The 13,294-nt window shown below is 30.8% G+C and overlaps 2 protein-coding genes across 2 annotated transcripts in view; one reads left to right on the forward strand and one right to left on the reverse strand.

Moving 5' to 3' along the window:
* The window catches only part of LOAG_16449 (calcium/calmodulin-dependent protein kinase type 1), a 7,071-nt gene extending 4,482 nt beyond the window's left edge, over positions 1-2,589 (forward strand). The window contains exons 5-7 of the mRNA XM_020449101.1: positions 357-498; positions 1,659-1,918; positions 2,187-2,589. Coding sequence (XP_020307476.1) covers positions 357-498; positions 1,659-1,918; positions 2,187-2,367 — 583 coding nt within the window. The 3' untranslated portion in view covers positions 2,368-2,589. The remainder of the gene's footprint in view (positions 1-356; positions 499-1,658; positions 1,919-2,186) is intronic.
* Positions 2,590-3,813: 1,224 nt separating this feature from the next.
* On the reverse strand, positions 3,814-8,902 carry LOAG_08090 (sex-determining protein fem-1). Its single transcript, XM_003143622.2, has 12 exons — positions 8,711-8,902; positions 8,479-8,539; positions 8,028-8,180; positions 7,806-7,955; positions 7,155-7,351; positions 6,607-6,798; positions 6,398-6,538; positions 5,942-6,123; positions 5,593-5,704; positions 4,822-5,077; positions 4,470-4,637; positions 3,814-4,119 (listed from the first exon to the last, which is right to left on the reverse strand). Exons 1-12 carry the CDS (start codon positions 8,897-8,899, stop codon positions 4,004-4,006), a joined length of 1,917 nt encoding a protein of 638 aa, XP_003143670.1. The 5' UTR covers positions 8,900-8,902; the 3' UTR covers positions 3,814-4,003.
* Between the last annotated feature and the right edge of the window lie 4,392 nt (positions 8,903-13,294).

The raw sequence follows: 13,294 nt of genomic DNA on the forward strand, positions 1-13,294 counted from the left end.
TCTAGCTAGTAATTCTATTTATTTTTTATTTTTTCTTTTTTTCTTTTTTTACTTTCTTTTTATTTTTTGTTTTTTTTTTTTTTTTTGTTTTAGATATTTTTGCAATCATTTTTCCCAGAAAAATCAGTGGCTGATAAGATGAATTACACAGCAAACATCATTTATTCTATTACAACACTGAACTTTGAAACAGCACAGGAAGTAATTCGAAAAATTTTTCAAAAGTATGATTCATTTGCGAAATTAAATTTTAATTGCAAATCGCAACTTAAATTAGTAATGATAAGTAGAGAAAAATTAAAGCATAACAGGTATTTCATGTTGCGAAGTTATTAAGAGAATTCCTCAATTTTTAGAGATTTAAAACCGGAAAATTTGTTATATTATGATCAAACGGAAGATTCTAAGATAATGATTTCCGATTTTGGTCTTTCAAAAATTGATGAATCAGGTGTTATGGCTACAGCATGTGGTACACCAGGTTATGTTGCACCTGAAGTTTGTTTTACTTATTTCATTCAAACAATATGCAGTAGATTAACGTACTGTTATCCGAAAATATTTTTTAACAAATTTGAAAGAAATTAGAATAAAATATTTTTATTAGAACTTATTTAAAAAAAATTAAATATGAGTAGAATGGGAAATATTTGAATTTTTCAATTTTTCATCCCACACTTTCAAAATGTTATCAATATTAAATGGAAAATTATATTAATTTGTTACTGATTATTAGCTCCAAGTCTGTTTGCAAAAAATGGCTTAACAAATTTGAAATGAATGAGTACGAAATATTTTTGCTAAAACCCATTAATAAATTTATCAAAAAAAATTTAGTCGCGAATATTCCATCAGGAAGATGAAAATTTTCAAACAAATAAACAAATGTTATTACTTGTCAGTTATCATCGACTGATAAATCCATCAATAGTGATAATAGTAACAAATGAATTTAAACAAGTTTAATCAAATGGTTAGAACAAAGCATTTTATGCGATTGTTTCTTGGATAATTTTGTTGATTCCGATATTAATTGTACCACCTAAACAATTGGAAAATGAAGCAATTGGGACATTTTGCACTTCGTAAAAAAAAAAAAAAAAAAAAAGGACTGAAAGAAATAAAAAACATCAAATAACCAGATGATAAAATAACAATAAATGAGAGTTCTTCGGTAAACAATCAATTTTTCGTAAATTAAAATGGGATCTATTTTGTTTTGCGCTGAAAAATTAGAATGATTTACAGGCGCAAAATGATAGCGAAAGTAGCCTATCATCAGTGATTGTTTGAGCAAAAAACCTGTTTTCATTCATATTGGTCAAATGAAAAACTATAAAAAACTAATTAAAATTGTAACACAACAAGTTATTTCTTTAAAACTTTAAGAAGAATGAATTTTTTATCCTTACTTTCGTGTCATTTATTTGTCGTTTTTACTTCCGTTTTTTTTCTTTTTTATTTTTAAAGTATATGATATTGTTGGATTATATTATTGAAGATAGAAAAAAAGAACGATACTTCATCTTTTTGAATATCTATGATAATATTTAACACTTGTATGTTAAATATTCAACATTTAAAAAAAGTTGTCCTTAATTAACAAAATGACACAACTTGACAGTTAATTAATTTAAAATGAAGCAATGAAATAACAGGTATTACAACAGAAACCGTACGGTAAAGCTGTTGATATTTGGTCCATTGGTGTAATAACATATATTCTTTTATGCGGTTATCCACCATTTTATGATGAGAATGATGCGAATTTATTTGCTCAAATAATTCGAGGTGAATATGAATTTGATTCACCATATTGGGATGAAATTTCTGAATCAGCAAAAGATTTTATATCACATCTGATGTGTTGCGATCCAGAACAACGATACACCTGTCATCAAGCATTAGCTCATCCATGGTAACTAATTTGAATCTATCTGTGTACATTTGCCATTTCAATATCTCTTCCTATCTCATTCATCATTTTACAACAATGATGATACGCTTCTGGAAGGATAATTTCAAGTTATTTTTAGTATTTCGTAAAAAGCTTTTTATTGCATATTTCATTTCCCAGTAAACATTTTTCTAACATATCCTTTACTTTCTCCTCGCCTTACCGAACAAAGGCATATTCCCTTCTTATTTTTATTTAAAATTAAATTCATTTATATATTGAAAAATAGGATCAGTGGTGATACAGCTGGTACAAAAGACATTCATTGTTTGGTGGCACCACATTTGAAGATAAGCTTAGCGAAGCGAAACTGGAAGAAAGCATTCAATGCGACAACTGTAATCCGTCAACTTCAGATGCTCCGATTATCATCAATCTCACAAGCGGCATCCACGTCGACCAGCGAATAAGCGGTAATTTATCAAACATGCATGATTATTTTCCAGGAATTTAGACAAAGGCGAAAGAAGGAAATATTTAGAAATTTGCATAATCCTCATCAACATGCTCTAATTTATGAATTTCACTGATATTTTCTTTGATGTAATATGCAGCTGCAAGTAGCTTTTCGTCCATCATCAGCAACTTCTCACATGTTATGTTTGTTGTAAAATTTAAAGGATAAAGGAAATGGTAACATCCGTACCTCGCATAATTTATATGGCTTCTTTTGACACTTATGCATTTTATGGAATAATCTGACGAAGTGTTTTATGAGGACTAAATTAAAATCCAAGCCTGGAATTAGTTGAATTATATCACCGAATATCATTTGAATCAATAAGTAGTGCTCGTTCTTTATGAACACGTGCACCAACCATCTCTCTTCGATCTACACTGAATATTTTAGGAATTATCCTATTATCAATTTAACAACCCATTCTTTTTGCCAAACATACCTTCGGTAAGATAAAATCATAAGTCACATAAACACTAATAAAAAGCTCACATTTACCAACATTAACTCGACGGCTCATTGTTAAAAATCTTAACTTATAAAGTATGATGTCGCAAACCAAATAAATTATAAAGAGAACCAATATCCTAAATCCCAAATCCTAAAAATAACCTTGGAGACATGCGCCGAAGTTCCAAAATGCTTCATTATCTACGAAATTACAAAACTTTGAAAAAACACCCCTAAACAAATAAACCGATAATTAATTGAACAGTTACACGAGGTTATCTCGGTCAGCGTATTGTTCATGATTAGTAAAACGTGGATTTTAAAGAAATCTACAAAAAATCATTTATCGCTTTTCTTTTTTTTTTCACTACAATACCACATACTCAAGTCACTCTTTGAGTGTTAATAAAATACTGAACAGGAACACAGAGGCTTAAGAGCAGATGACTTTTATTTTCATAACAGCTCTAATCAGATTACGTATAGTTGATGACTTGAACTGGTTGAGCAATTGAAAATATAAAAGAAAAATACAGTGAGACAATGGTCCTAGAGAAACAAAGGATAAAATTACTTATTAAAAGACAACGGATCGAAATACGGAAAAACTTCATATGCTACGACTGAAGAGAAATACTGCTCAGTTTAAATACATTCAAATCTTGAGAATGCCGACTTCTTCTACCTCCTTTCTTTTCGAAAAACTATAATAAATAAAAAAACAAATAAAAATATAAATATAAATATATATATGTATACATTTTTTTCCTGCATTCTGCCTCATGACCGATACAATGAAATTTTGATAATTGAAAGAACACTACTTAGAATATAAAATGTACATACCCGTTGTTACACAAATGTTCTCTGAATAATAAATTAATGTGGTACAGGTGAGTTTCATACGAAATGATAATTCAAAAAAGTTATTATATATAAAATAACTACCGTACTTTTCAACCAGTTCTCTAAAAATCATTTGACAAGAAAGAGATTTTTCGCTAGTTTCGTATTAAAAAGCAGTCAGACAAATGTAATTAAGTTATTCACGATATAAAACTATAAAAGACAAAATGAAACCGATGTACACAGATACAGAGGCAACGAAAAAAAGCGACGAATCTCATATTGAGTAAATTTCAATGCAAATCCAAAAATCCAAACAGGTCTTTTGGAACAATTTTCTTGTATTCGACCTCATAAATCTTTCGTCGTACAACATTTGCGGCAAGACCCATAAGTGTAAGGTATCGACCTGGAAAATAACAAAGTTCTGAAGCTGCTTCCCAGCTGGAAAAATTTATCTTTATTCGCATTTGATTAAGCTAAAAGATAAAGTTTCCGGAAATTTTTAAAAGGAACTCTCCTAAAAAAAAAATTATTTTAGCACTGATTAATTGAACTTAGACAAATCCTATCATTTGTATGATGAATCATCTCCACAATCTGCTACTTTCTGATATGAATACAAAACGAAAAAACCCCATTTTTATTTTATAAATATGAAAATACATCGAAATTAAATAACCGTAGCAGCATATATCATTATCTTTTAAACGATAGTCGATAAAGTACTCAAGCTATTTGAAAAGAACTAAAACCTACCCAATCTGAGCTGCCCAGTTGCACGAGGCAGTTTCGCTGAGATCAACTCCAAACATGTTTGATCATCGTTATTACGAGCTAAAAGTGTTGCACCATTTTGAAGCAGTAGCTTGATGACACTCTGTCTAGGATTACTACTTAGCAAGATCGTGTGTAATGCAGTGTTACCTAAAACATGTATGTATGAAAAATATAACTGAAATTAAGAAAATAAGCAATGGTTTAGGAAAGATGAACAAACGATCAGCATTAATTATTCAGATTCATAAATATGCCTTGAAAATCAATATGTCTTGGAATCTTTTCTGATAGAACAACAAATATGTTATCTGATACGCTTTTATCGACATACCCAATGAATTTTTCGTGTTTACATCGATTCCACTGTCGATGAGCATCGTAATAACACACGCACATGGAAAACGGGCTGTTACTGGCTTGTCAATATCATGACAAGCAGCGTGAAGAGGATATAAATTCAGACATTTCGAAACTAATGTTAAACGTGTAACCATATATGATAAAGAAGTGTCAAAATTCTCCTTTTCATCAGCTTCTGTTTCTAAATTTGACGTCAGTTTGCTCTCGCCAGGAGACAGACGTCGAATCTGAAATACGCATACATTTTGCATTCTCTCATAACAAAAAACAAAAACACTCACATAAGCTTTATGTCTTCGTTAAATATTTCGTTCGTAAAATATTTCGTGTGTGTTAAAATATTTCGTTCGCAAAAATTCAATGTAAACCCTGCGGGAAGAAAGCTGGAAAAGTACCAGCACATAAATAAACGTGAGGAGTGGAGTGTTGTAAAAGACTTTCAAAAAATTGAAATTAAAAAATTGTATTATAGGCTGTATTTCCTTTATACATATTTTTTCCAGAGATAGCTATACTTGATTGTTTCCTTTATACATATTTTTTCCAGAGATGGCTATACTTGGTTGTCTTATCGCTACGACAAGTAAAGTACACCCTGTTTTTGGAATATGTGCCCAAATTGTACTGAAATAGGGATCACGTTTCAACACTTCAAAATTCACTATATATATCTTCACCAGTTGTAAACAGCTGATGTCGACATTATTCACTTGTTGGTAAATGGCAAAGAATAAATGCCAACCAAAAGAATCAGTTGAAGGGAAGCAAGCATCAAGAAATCAGTGCACCGGTTTTCGTCATCGGGTTCTTCAGTAATTTCATCTGTTTTAATTCTTGTGTCGCCACCACTAAATCTAAAACTACGAAATCTCAACAAATGAAGGATTTCGTACATACGCAATTTATGACTTCAATCTAAGACTCGTAATTTAAGGTCTAACTCTCCTTCCCTCTCTCTTGTCCCTAAGCTGATATGGTCAGAATTCTACAAACTTATTATACATGTGCTTTTTGGAAACATATTAGTAAATTACTAATTCTAAAGGTTATTTAAGAAAAATATAAAATGAAACAATGTACAAAACTATAACCTTTCCAGTTCATAGACAGTTTTTTCTAGTACCTCCATTACGTATTTGCGAGAAAGTGGAGCAACACGTACACCATCCGCATTAGCAATTATAATTCCTTCATTCACCGTTAATATAAATGTGTCAATAAATGCTCCAATTGTAGAAATAGTTGACGGATGCAGTGCGCAAAGATGTCTTTGCTAAATTATTTCATTTTATGTTCTGTTTTATTGTAAAAATTACATTTAGTCCAGCTACAAGTCTATCAAATTGAATTGTTGGAAAAGCCAAACAAACAAGTGATAGAAAAACACTTTCCTGAAACACATACTTATTCGAAAGAAATCCTTTAACTTCAATTTTTCCTTAGCGATGAAATTCTACTAATGCACAGAATACCATAGAATCACAAGCTCTGAATAGTACCTCAGATGGTTAAAAACAAAATGCAAGAGGGGTGGTGAAACTATCAACCTGCAGATGGAGCGCATGCATCCATAGCTGGAAGCATCGATTTGTTTCACCCAAATCACAGTATACAGCGCCACGGTAACGTATGAAATAATGTGTTTCGTGATGACCTCCACCGATGATCCTTTCCCGCATGATTAATGCCTGAAGTTATTAGTTATACGAACCATGAAAAAAGAAGGTACTCAGCTTCATTCCAGACCTATACTTACCTGCATTCTGATTGCATCAGGATCGCCAATAATATGACGTATGTCAGCATCTGTGTCTATTTCGAACAAATCATCGTAAACATGGAGAGCAGTACGCACGCGAAGTGGCTCACCGTAATTAACTGCTTCAAACCAAACACGTACAGCACTACTTAAATCCATCTTTTTATCCACTAAAGTAGCACCGAATAACTAAAACAGCATTAAGAAATCATTACTATGTAACGTACGCAGTCAAAAAATTAATACTTTTATGGATAATATCGAAAATATTCGAAAAGCCTTACAATGTCTAACAAGTGTATTTTCTCTGAAAGAGTGAAGTATAATATACGTGAATGATAGCTAGCATGTAACTCCACAAAACACGTTTGATGATTATTGCGCTAAGGTGAAATATTCTAAGTATGAAATATAGGTAAAATATTCTAAGTATGAAATATTCTAAGAACAGAGACAAGGAAATACGTAAGAGTTTTCATTTCGTTGTGCGACTATTTTCACAAAGCTTATCCGAATACAGCGTTCAGAAAGTCCTATAGACAAACTTTTAATGCGTCTCTTGTCTCGTGAGCAGTAGCCACAGCAGATAATGACTTAAGCACTTCTTCATGTCCAGCTAGCGCAGCGCATTGCATCGGCGTCATACTACAATCATCTTTAACATTTTTTGCACCAGCTTCTAATAACATGCATACAATTTCATTGGAACCAGCTTCCGCAGCGTCGTGCATTGCTGTGTTTCCTGAAATAAATATTCATGACTAAAAGATATTTTCGTCAGATTCGTAAATGAATTTGGCGAAAGCAGATCAGAAGAACAGTGAATGTTTAGTAGTTTTTTCAAAAAACTTTATTTTATTTCGATCGACAAAGCCGAAAACAACTCATACATATTAATACTTGATTGAAACAACTATATATGTATTAAAACACGCTTCTTACCACATCCGAACCACTTAAAACTAATCTTTGTCAATACACAGACAACACTAACCAGTATGAACTTTTATTTGTAAAAGCTACCGCCTATGAAAAAGGGGTCCACATAGAGCGAATTATTACGTCATAGGTGGCGAAAACTCTGTCCAGAAACACCAGAAGGAATCAATGCATGTCGCCATATTAGTTATATTGTAAGCAATGTAATAAACAAGCGCATAACACCCATGATATCAACATATTTATGGGAAAATAACCTTTGATAGATGCACGGCAAGGATCCGCTCCTTGTTCCAACAGAAACTGTACAATATCAGCTCGCATTTTAAAAGCAGCAATCATCAACGGTGTATGCCCATGTCGATTAGCCAATTCGATATCAGCTCCTTTTTTCACCAGATATTGAACTAAATACGTATTACAGAATAAATTACATCCGTATAACAAGGATGATAACTAAGTAAAGAGATAAGTGATACCTATGTCGAAGTGACCATCATAGCATGCGCCTCGTAAAGGAGAACTGTTAGACTGCGTTGTTTGATTGATATCGGCACCAGCTTTTTCAACAAGATACCGAACAATATCTATATGTCCTGCAGCTGCTGCAGCCCATAAAACTGGCGCTCCAGCTAAATTTAGTTTACTTTCTTTAAAAAAAAAAGAAAAAAAGAAACGAGGTGAAATCCTGAACAAAAAAAAATAGAATTCAGAATAAATTATTTGACGAAAAACAACACTTATAAATGTCACATAGTGCTCATGACAGCAGGATTCACTACAACTCTTTGTTCCAGTAGTTCTGAATGACAAACTGTTCAGGAATCGCGGGAAGAGAAATGGAAAAAACACATATGAAAGAGGGGGATGAAGGAAATCGATGAAGTGTTTAAAAATGCCACCATTAAATTAAAGTTACGCAAAACTGACGGATAATTTCACCATCAAATGAAACTGTCCCAGTGATTGAAACATCCGCGCCCTTTTCCAGCTGCAATATTTGAATTATATAAATGTCGGCTCAGTTTACGACTAATTGTCAGCAAAAAGATAAAAACACATGAAAATCCTATAACGCACAATACTTCCTAGAAAATTTGTCCTTCCTATTACGTCATTCTAATTAATAAGCTTAAAATATTTGAGCAGGAAGAAAGATTACCAAGTATTTGACAACATCGAAATGGCCATTTCGAGCAGCGATGACAAGTGGTGGAGTTTGGGATTTCTGTGACGACAAACAGTGATGAAGCCATTCGTGTGACCGGTCTTCCAGGAAAATACGCAAACGTCGTAAATTACCATCTCGCGCCGAATTGAAAACAATAGCTCGATATGCTTCTGGATCCATCCTATGCAATCACGAATGACCAAACCGGCTAACAAATTAATAAAACGCGCCACCCTAATTCGAACACCCTCTCTAACACTTCAACTTCCGCTCCAACCACGTATAAGATGCTTGCACTGTATCATACTGTCCTTACGCAATAATTGCGTCTCAGTCTCGATATCTTCTCCAAGATTTCCTAGCTTCCTCAGAATTTTTCTGATAGTTGATCTTATCATTATTCAATTGAAATTTCCTATTGTTTCACAATAAATGATAATTAGATGGTAAGAAGGGCGATCATTTGTGACATACGTGACACATAGTGATGGGATTCATTGTCCTGAAATCGAGATCCGCTTGTTGTTTATTGTTTACTTTGTAAGTGTTGAATTGTTTGTTATTCGTCGATGTAACTTTTCATTTATAACAAGAAAAAAGGGTTAATTGACGAGCCAGAAAAGCAAGGAAAATCTGGCATGAAGCATTCAAATCGATATGTATTATCCGTATTTTGTCTAGTAATCGTAGATGCTTGTCCGGAAAATGCAAAGCGCAGTGAGTAATGAGCAATATAAAATTAAAGTTAACATCAAGAAATCAACCGACATAATAAAACATTGATCCGGAATGAATAATGTCCAGATGGCAGGATAAAAGACAGGAATCTTTGTGAGGATTGAATCCTTGATCGAAATGAAAAAGTTTTAGGAAATTAGAATGGTGGGCGAAGGATGAGGGAAATTAACTTTATTAGCCTTTATTCTAAGCACTTGTAGATTTACGAATTAACCTTAAACTATTCAAATTTAATACCATCATACAGTATAGAAAGCGTAGAACAATACAATTATTAACAATAAAGTCATGACTCAATAATTAATATTATTGTTACGATAATTAATATTTGTTAGGATGTTTATTATCATTGGCAGTTACGATCATCATTTACGTTTATCAGCTATACACTCATGGTTTATTCCAAGGGTTATTACAATGCTCATTCAAATCATTCAGATATGTTTTAATGTAATCGTTATCAAATTTTCACAGCTATCATAAATATTAAACTTAGGATTGCCCACCTTGATAGTCGTTATCAGTCCATAAAATATTAAAAAAAAGGCGACAAGCATCGCTGCTTGTCGTAATACGATGATTGCTGATAATAAGGCTGCTGATGACTTTGTTCGTCGTATCCTTTCGCGATAATTGATCCCTCCGATTCTGTCTCATTTCATTAATCGTTGGCCCTAAATTGTTGTTGTAATACTATCTGTTAATTTTGGCAAAGTATACTGTTTTTTAAACAAATCTCTTCCTCCAATTTATCACATCTTATGTTTATTAATTAGTAATCAAAAAACGAATTCAAATTTTTTAAATCTATTTGTTTCAATTTAAAAATTTCAATTTATCCAATGATACAGTTTATCGATATGAAATGATTAAAAATTTTGAATTACAATAGGAAAATTAAAATTTTATATCTCCTGTTTTGATTATTTTTTTTTCAACAACTTTTATCACAATTGACAAAAAATATTTAAAATGGAAAAATCAATCTTTTTCGTTTTTTTTTTCGTATGTATTTTTCCTTTAAATTTTTGTGAATACATTTTTACAGCAAATATAATTTGATGCTTCTAATGAGTATTCATCTATTCAATGAATAAGAACCATTGAAAAGTAATGTGAATGAGCGATGTAAAATTGATGAAAATCATTTCAACCAAAATATCATTTACTAACCAATATGATTGATTCATCTTCTCATCCAGCTAACTGACTACTGTTGTCCATGCTAATTGAGTTAGCATAAGTGTAAAGGATTGTAAGCTATAATATGAATTTGGATAATTGTTCTGGTATTCATCATCGTGATTGTCATATAGTATTTCATATTTGAATGTGAAATGATTAACCTGAACAGATTACCATTTATTTTAGACATTTATTTACGTATTTGATAAACATTTCACTCCAAAAAAAAGTGTTGAATTTTTAAATTTGAATTTTAGAAAAACTTAAAATTTGAAATCGAGTTTTTTTTTCCCATCTACACATTTAAACTTCAAATATGCTAATCTGGATATTTTGAATTATATTCTAAAAAATGTACTTATCCTCCCTTTTCCTCTTTCCCCCTCTCCCTCTCTCTCCGTTCTTTATTTCATTTGTCATCTTTATCATTTTATAAATCAATTCGTATTAGTATTAATAATTTCGCTTCAAATTTTTCATTATTTTGCTAGTTTTTTTTCTTTTTTTTTTTACTCATTTAATCAGTAATGTCACAAATTTTCACAGATATATTTCTCATCGTGAACTGAAAATGCAATATTTATCACAATACTGCAAAAATATTTTGACAGGTGAAAAGTTCATTTCAAATAAATTCTTTCTAACGTTTTGGACTTGACAAGATTTGTCAATTTTATGGATTTTATATATAAAATTGTTCTTTTTTTTCTTTTTTTTTAAAAAAATTCAGCTATATCTTATAGATAATTAAAAAAAAAATTTGCAGTGATAATCGATAAGTATCAACATGATAATAATAAGAATTCGATTGAAAGAGATAAAAAGAATTATCACACATAAATTTAATATACACAGACACATATAATAAATAATGATAATCATCCTTAATTTCCTTTTTTCTTTTTTCTTTTTGATTTGATTTATCTTTACTTCAATCAGTGATAAGAATATTATTGTTAAGAGTTAAAAAAGGAAAAAAAAATTTGCTTGGTTGAATTGTGTTCGCATTTCATGATAAATTAATATATTAATAATAAGTGAAATTGTTCATTCTCAGTGATTGCAATAAACTTTACAATTATCATTATTCAAAAGTGTTTTTGTTTTATTTTTCTTTTTTTTAAATTACTTTTTAAAATTGATTTGATATTTTGTATACTGAAGAAAATTTGTAATTACACATATTAAATAATGCCAGAATGTGAGTACTGTAAAGTGTTTATAACAAAAAGAAAGGAAAAGTATACATGAAAGAATTAATTCTGTAATTAAAAAGAATATTTGTTGGAAATTAATTTAAATAATAATTTAAAATTGATCTAATTAATTGATAAATTATTATGTATACGTGTTGACACGTGAATAATTAAATAAATCGTTGTAAACCTAACAATTCCTTATAAATTTATTAATTAGACTAATTATATATACATATATGAAAGCATAAAAGGGACAATCTATCCCAATCATCGTATAAAAAATGTATGTTTTTGTAAAATTAAAGGTTTTTTTTTTGAATTAATTTTCTTTTTTGTTAGTAAAATCGTAAATAGTTTCACTTTTACCATATAAATTAGTGAAAAGTTTGAAGATTACAATTGATACTGATAGATCAACGAGATCTACTGATAGCAGATGAACACCTGGCAAAGAGACTTAAGCTGATGAAAATGATGGATGATTGGAAGGGGTGCTAAATGGGAAACTTCCGATAACGCGAATAGCTGCCGGATGATATGGTTCGAATGAAAGAAGGCGTGGTTCCATTTCCCCTCCCCCTCTCCCCTTGATACTATCAACTCTATCTACACTGCTATAATTACGATTGAGCCTACCTATCATCAAATGAAACTCTCTGGTCTGATGTTATCTTAACTGCTTTATACCATATTCATCGTATACTTGATAAAAGTTTGGAATATCACCTTTGATCTCAACGAATTTCTTACTGTTATCATTATCCATGGAGCAAACGGATGATGCAACAAGTACTTTCTATGCCGATTATTTCGTCGATTACGGCAAATGTTTGTTGCACTTCTTTTTTTTTTTTCTTTTCAGTTTTTGAAAGAATATTTTTAAATTTAAAAATTAGTAAATTAGAACGAAATCAGTGTTTTAAAAAGAAAAAAGCCGAAATCTATCATTAGTATAGAGAAACTTACAATGATAGTCAATGGCTCAAGAAGTAAATTTGAAATAAACAATAATATGTCAAATGGAAAGCAATGAAACTGAGATCAATCAGATAATTTTAAAATGAAAGAAATAAAATGAGAAAGCTAACAATTTCTTTGCTCACTTTTAATTGTGTCACTTAATTCGATTGTCATTTTTACTTAATTAATTTCCTTAGTTACTGCTGTTTCCTTTTTTAAATTCTAATTCATCCAATATGCATAAGAATTTTATCATTTATTACCGAATAATTTAGTTTTCCGGCAAACAAATCCAAAGATTCGTACATTTAACCATTCCTGTTTTGAAGAGACCATAAAAGCTGTTAGTAATTTGAATGAATGATACAGATGGCTGATTTGCAGAATAAATTAAATAAATTTCGGTTTTAGTTTGCAAATCTATAGAAATTTTTGAATTATTTTTAATTACCCATCTTCGCAATTAATTTCTCTTGCTTCATGGAAGAGAAGG

Source organism: Loa loa (assembly GCF_000183805.2).
Source record: "Loa loa unplaced genomic scaffold supercont3.3, whole genome shotgun sequence".
Taxonomy (NCBI): domain Eukaryota; kingdom Metazoa; phylum Nematoda; class Chromadorea; order Rhabditida; family Onchocercidae; genus Loa; species Loa loa.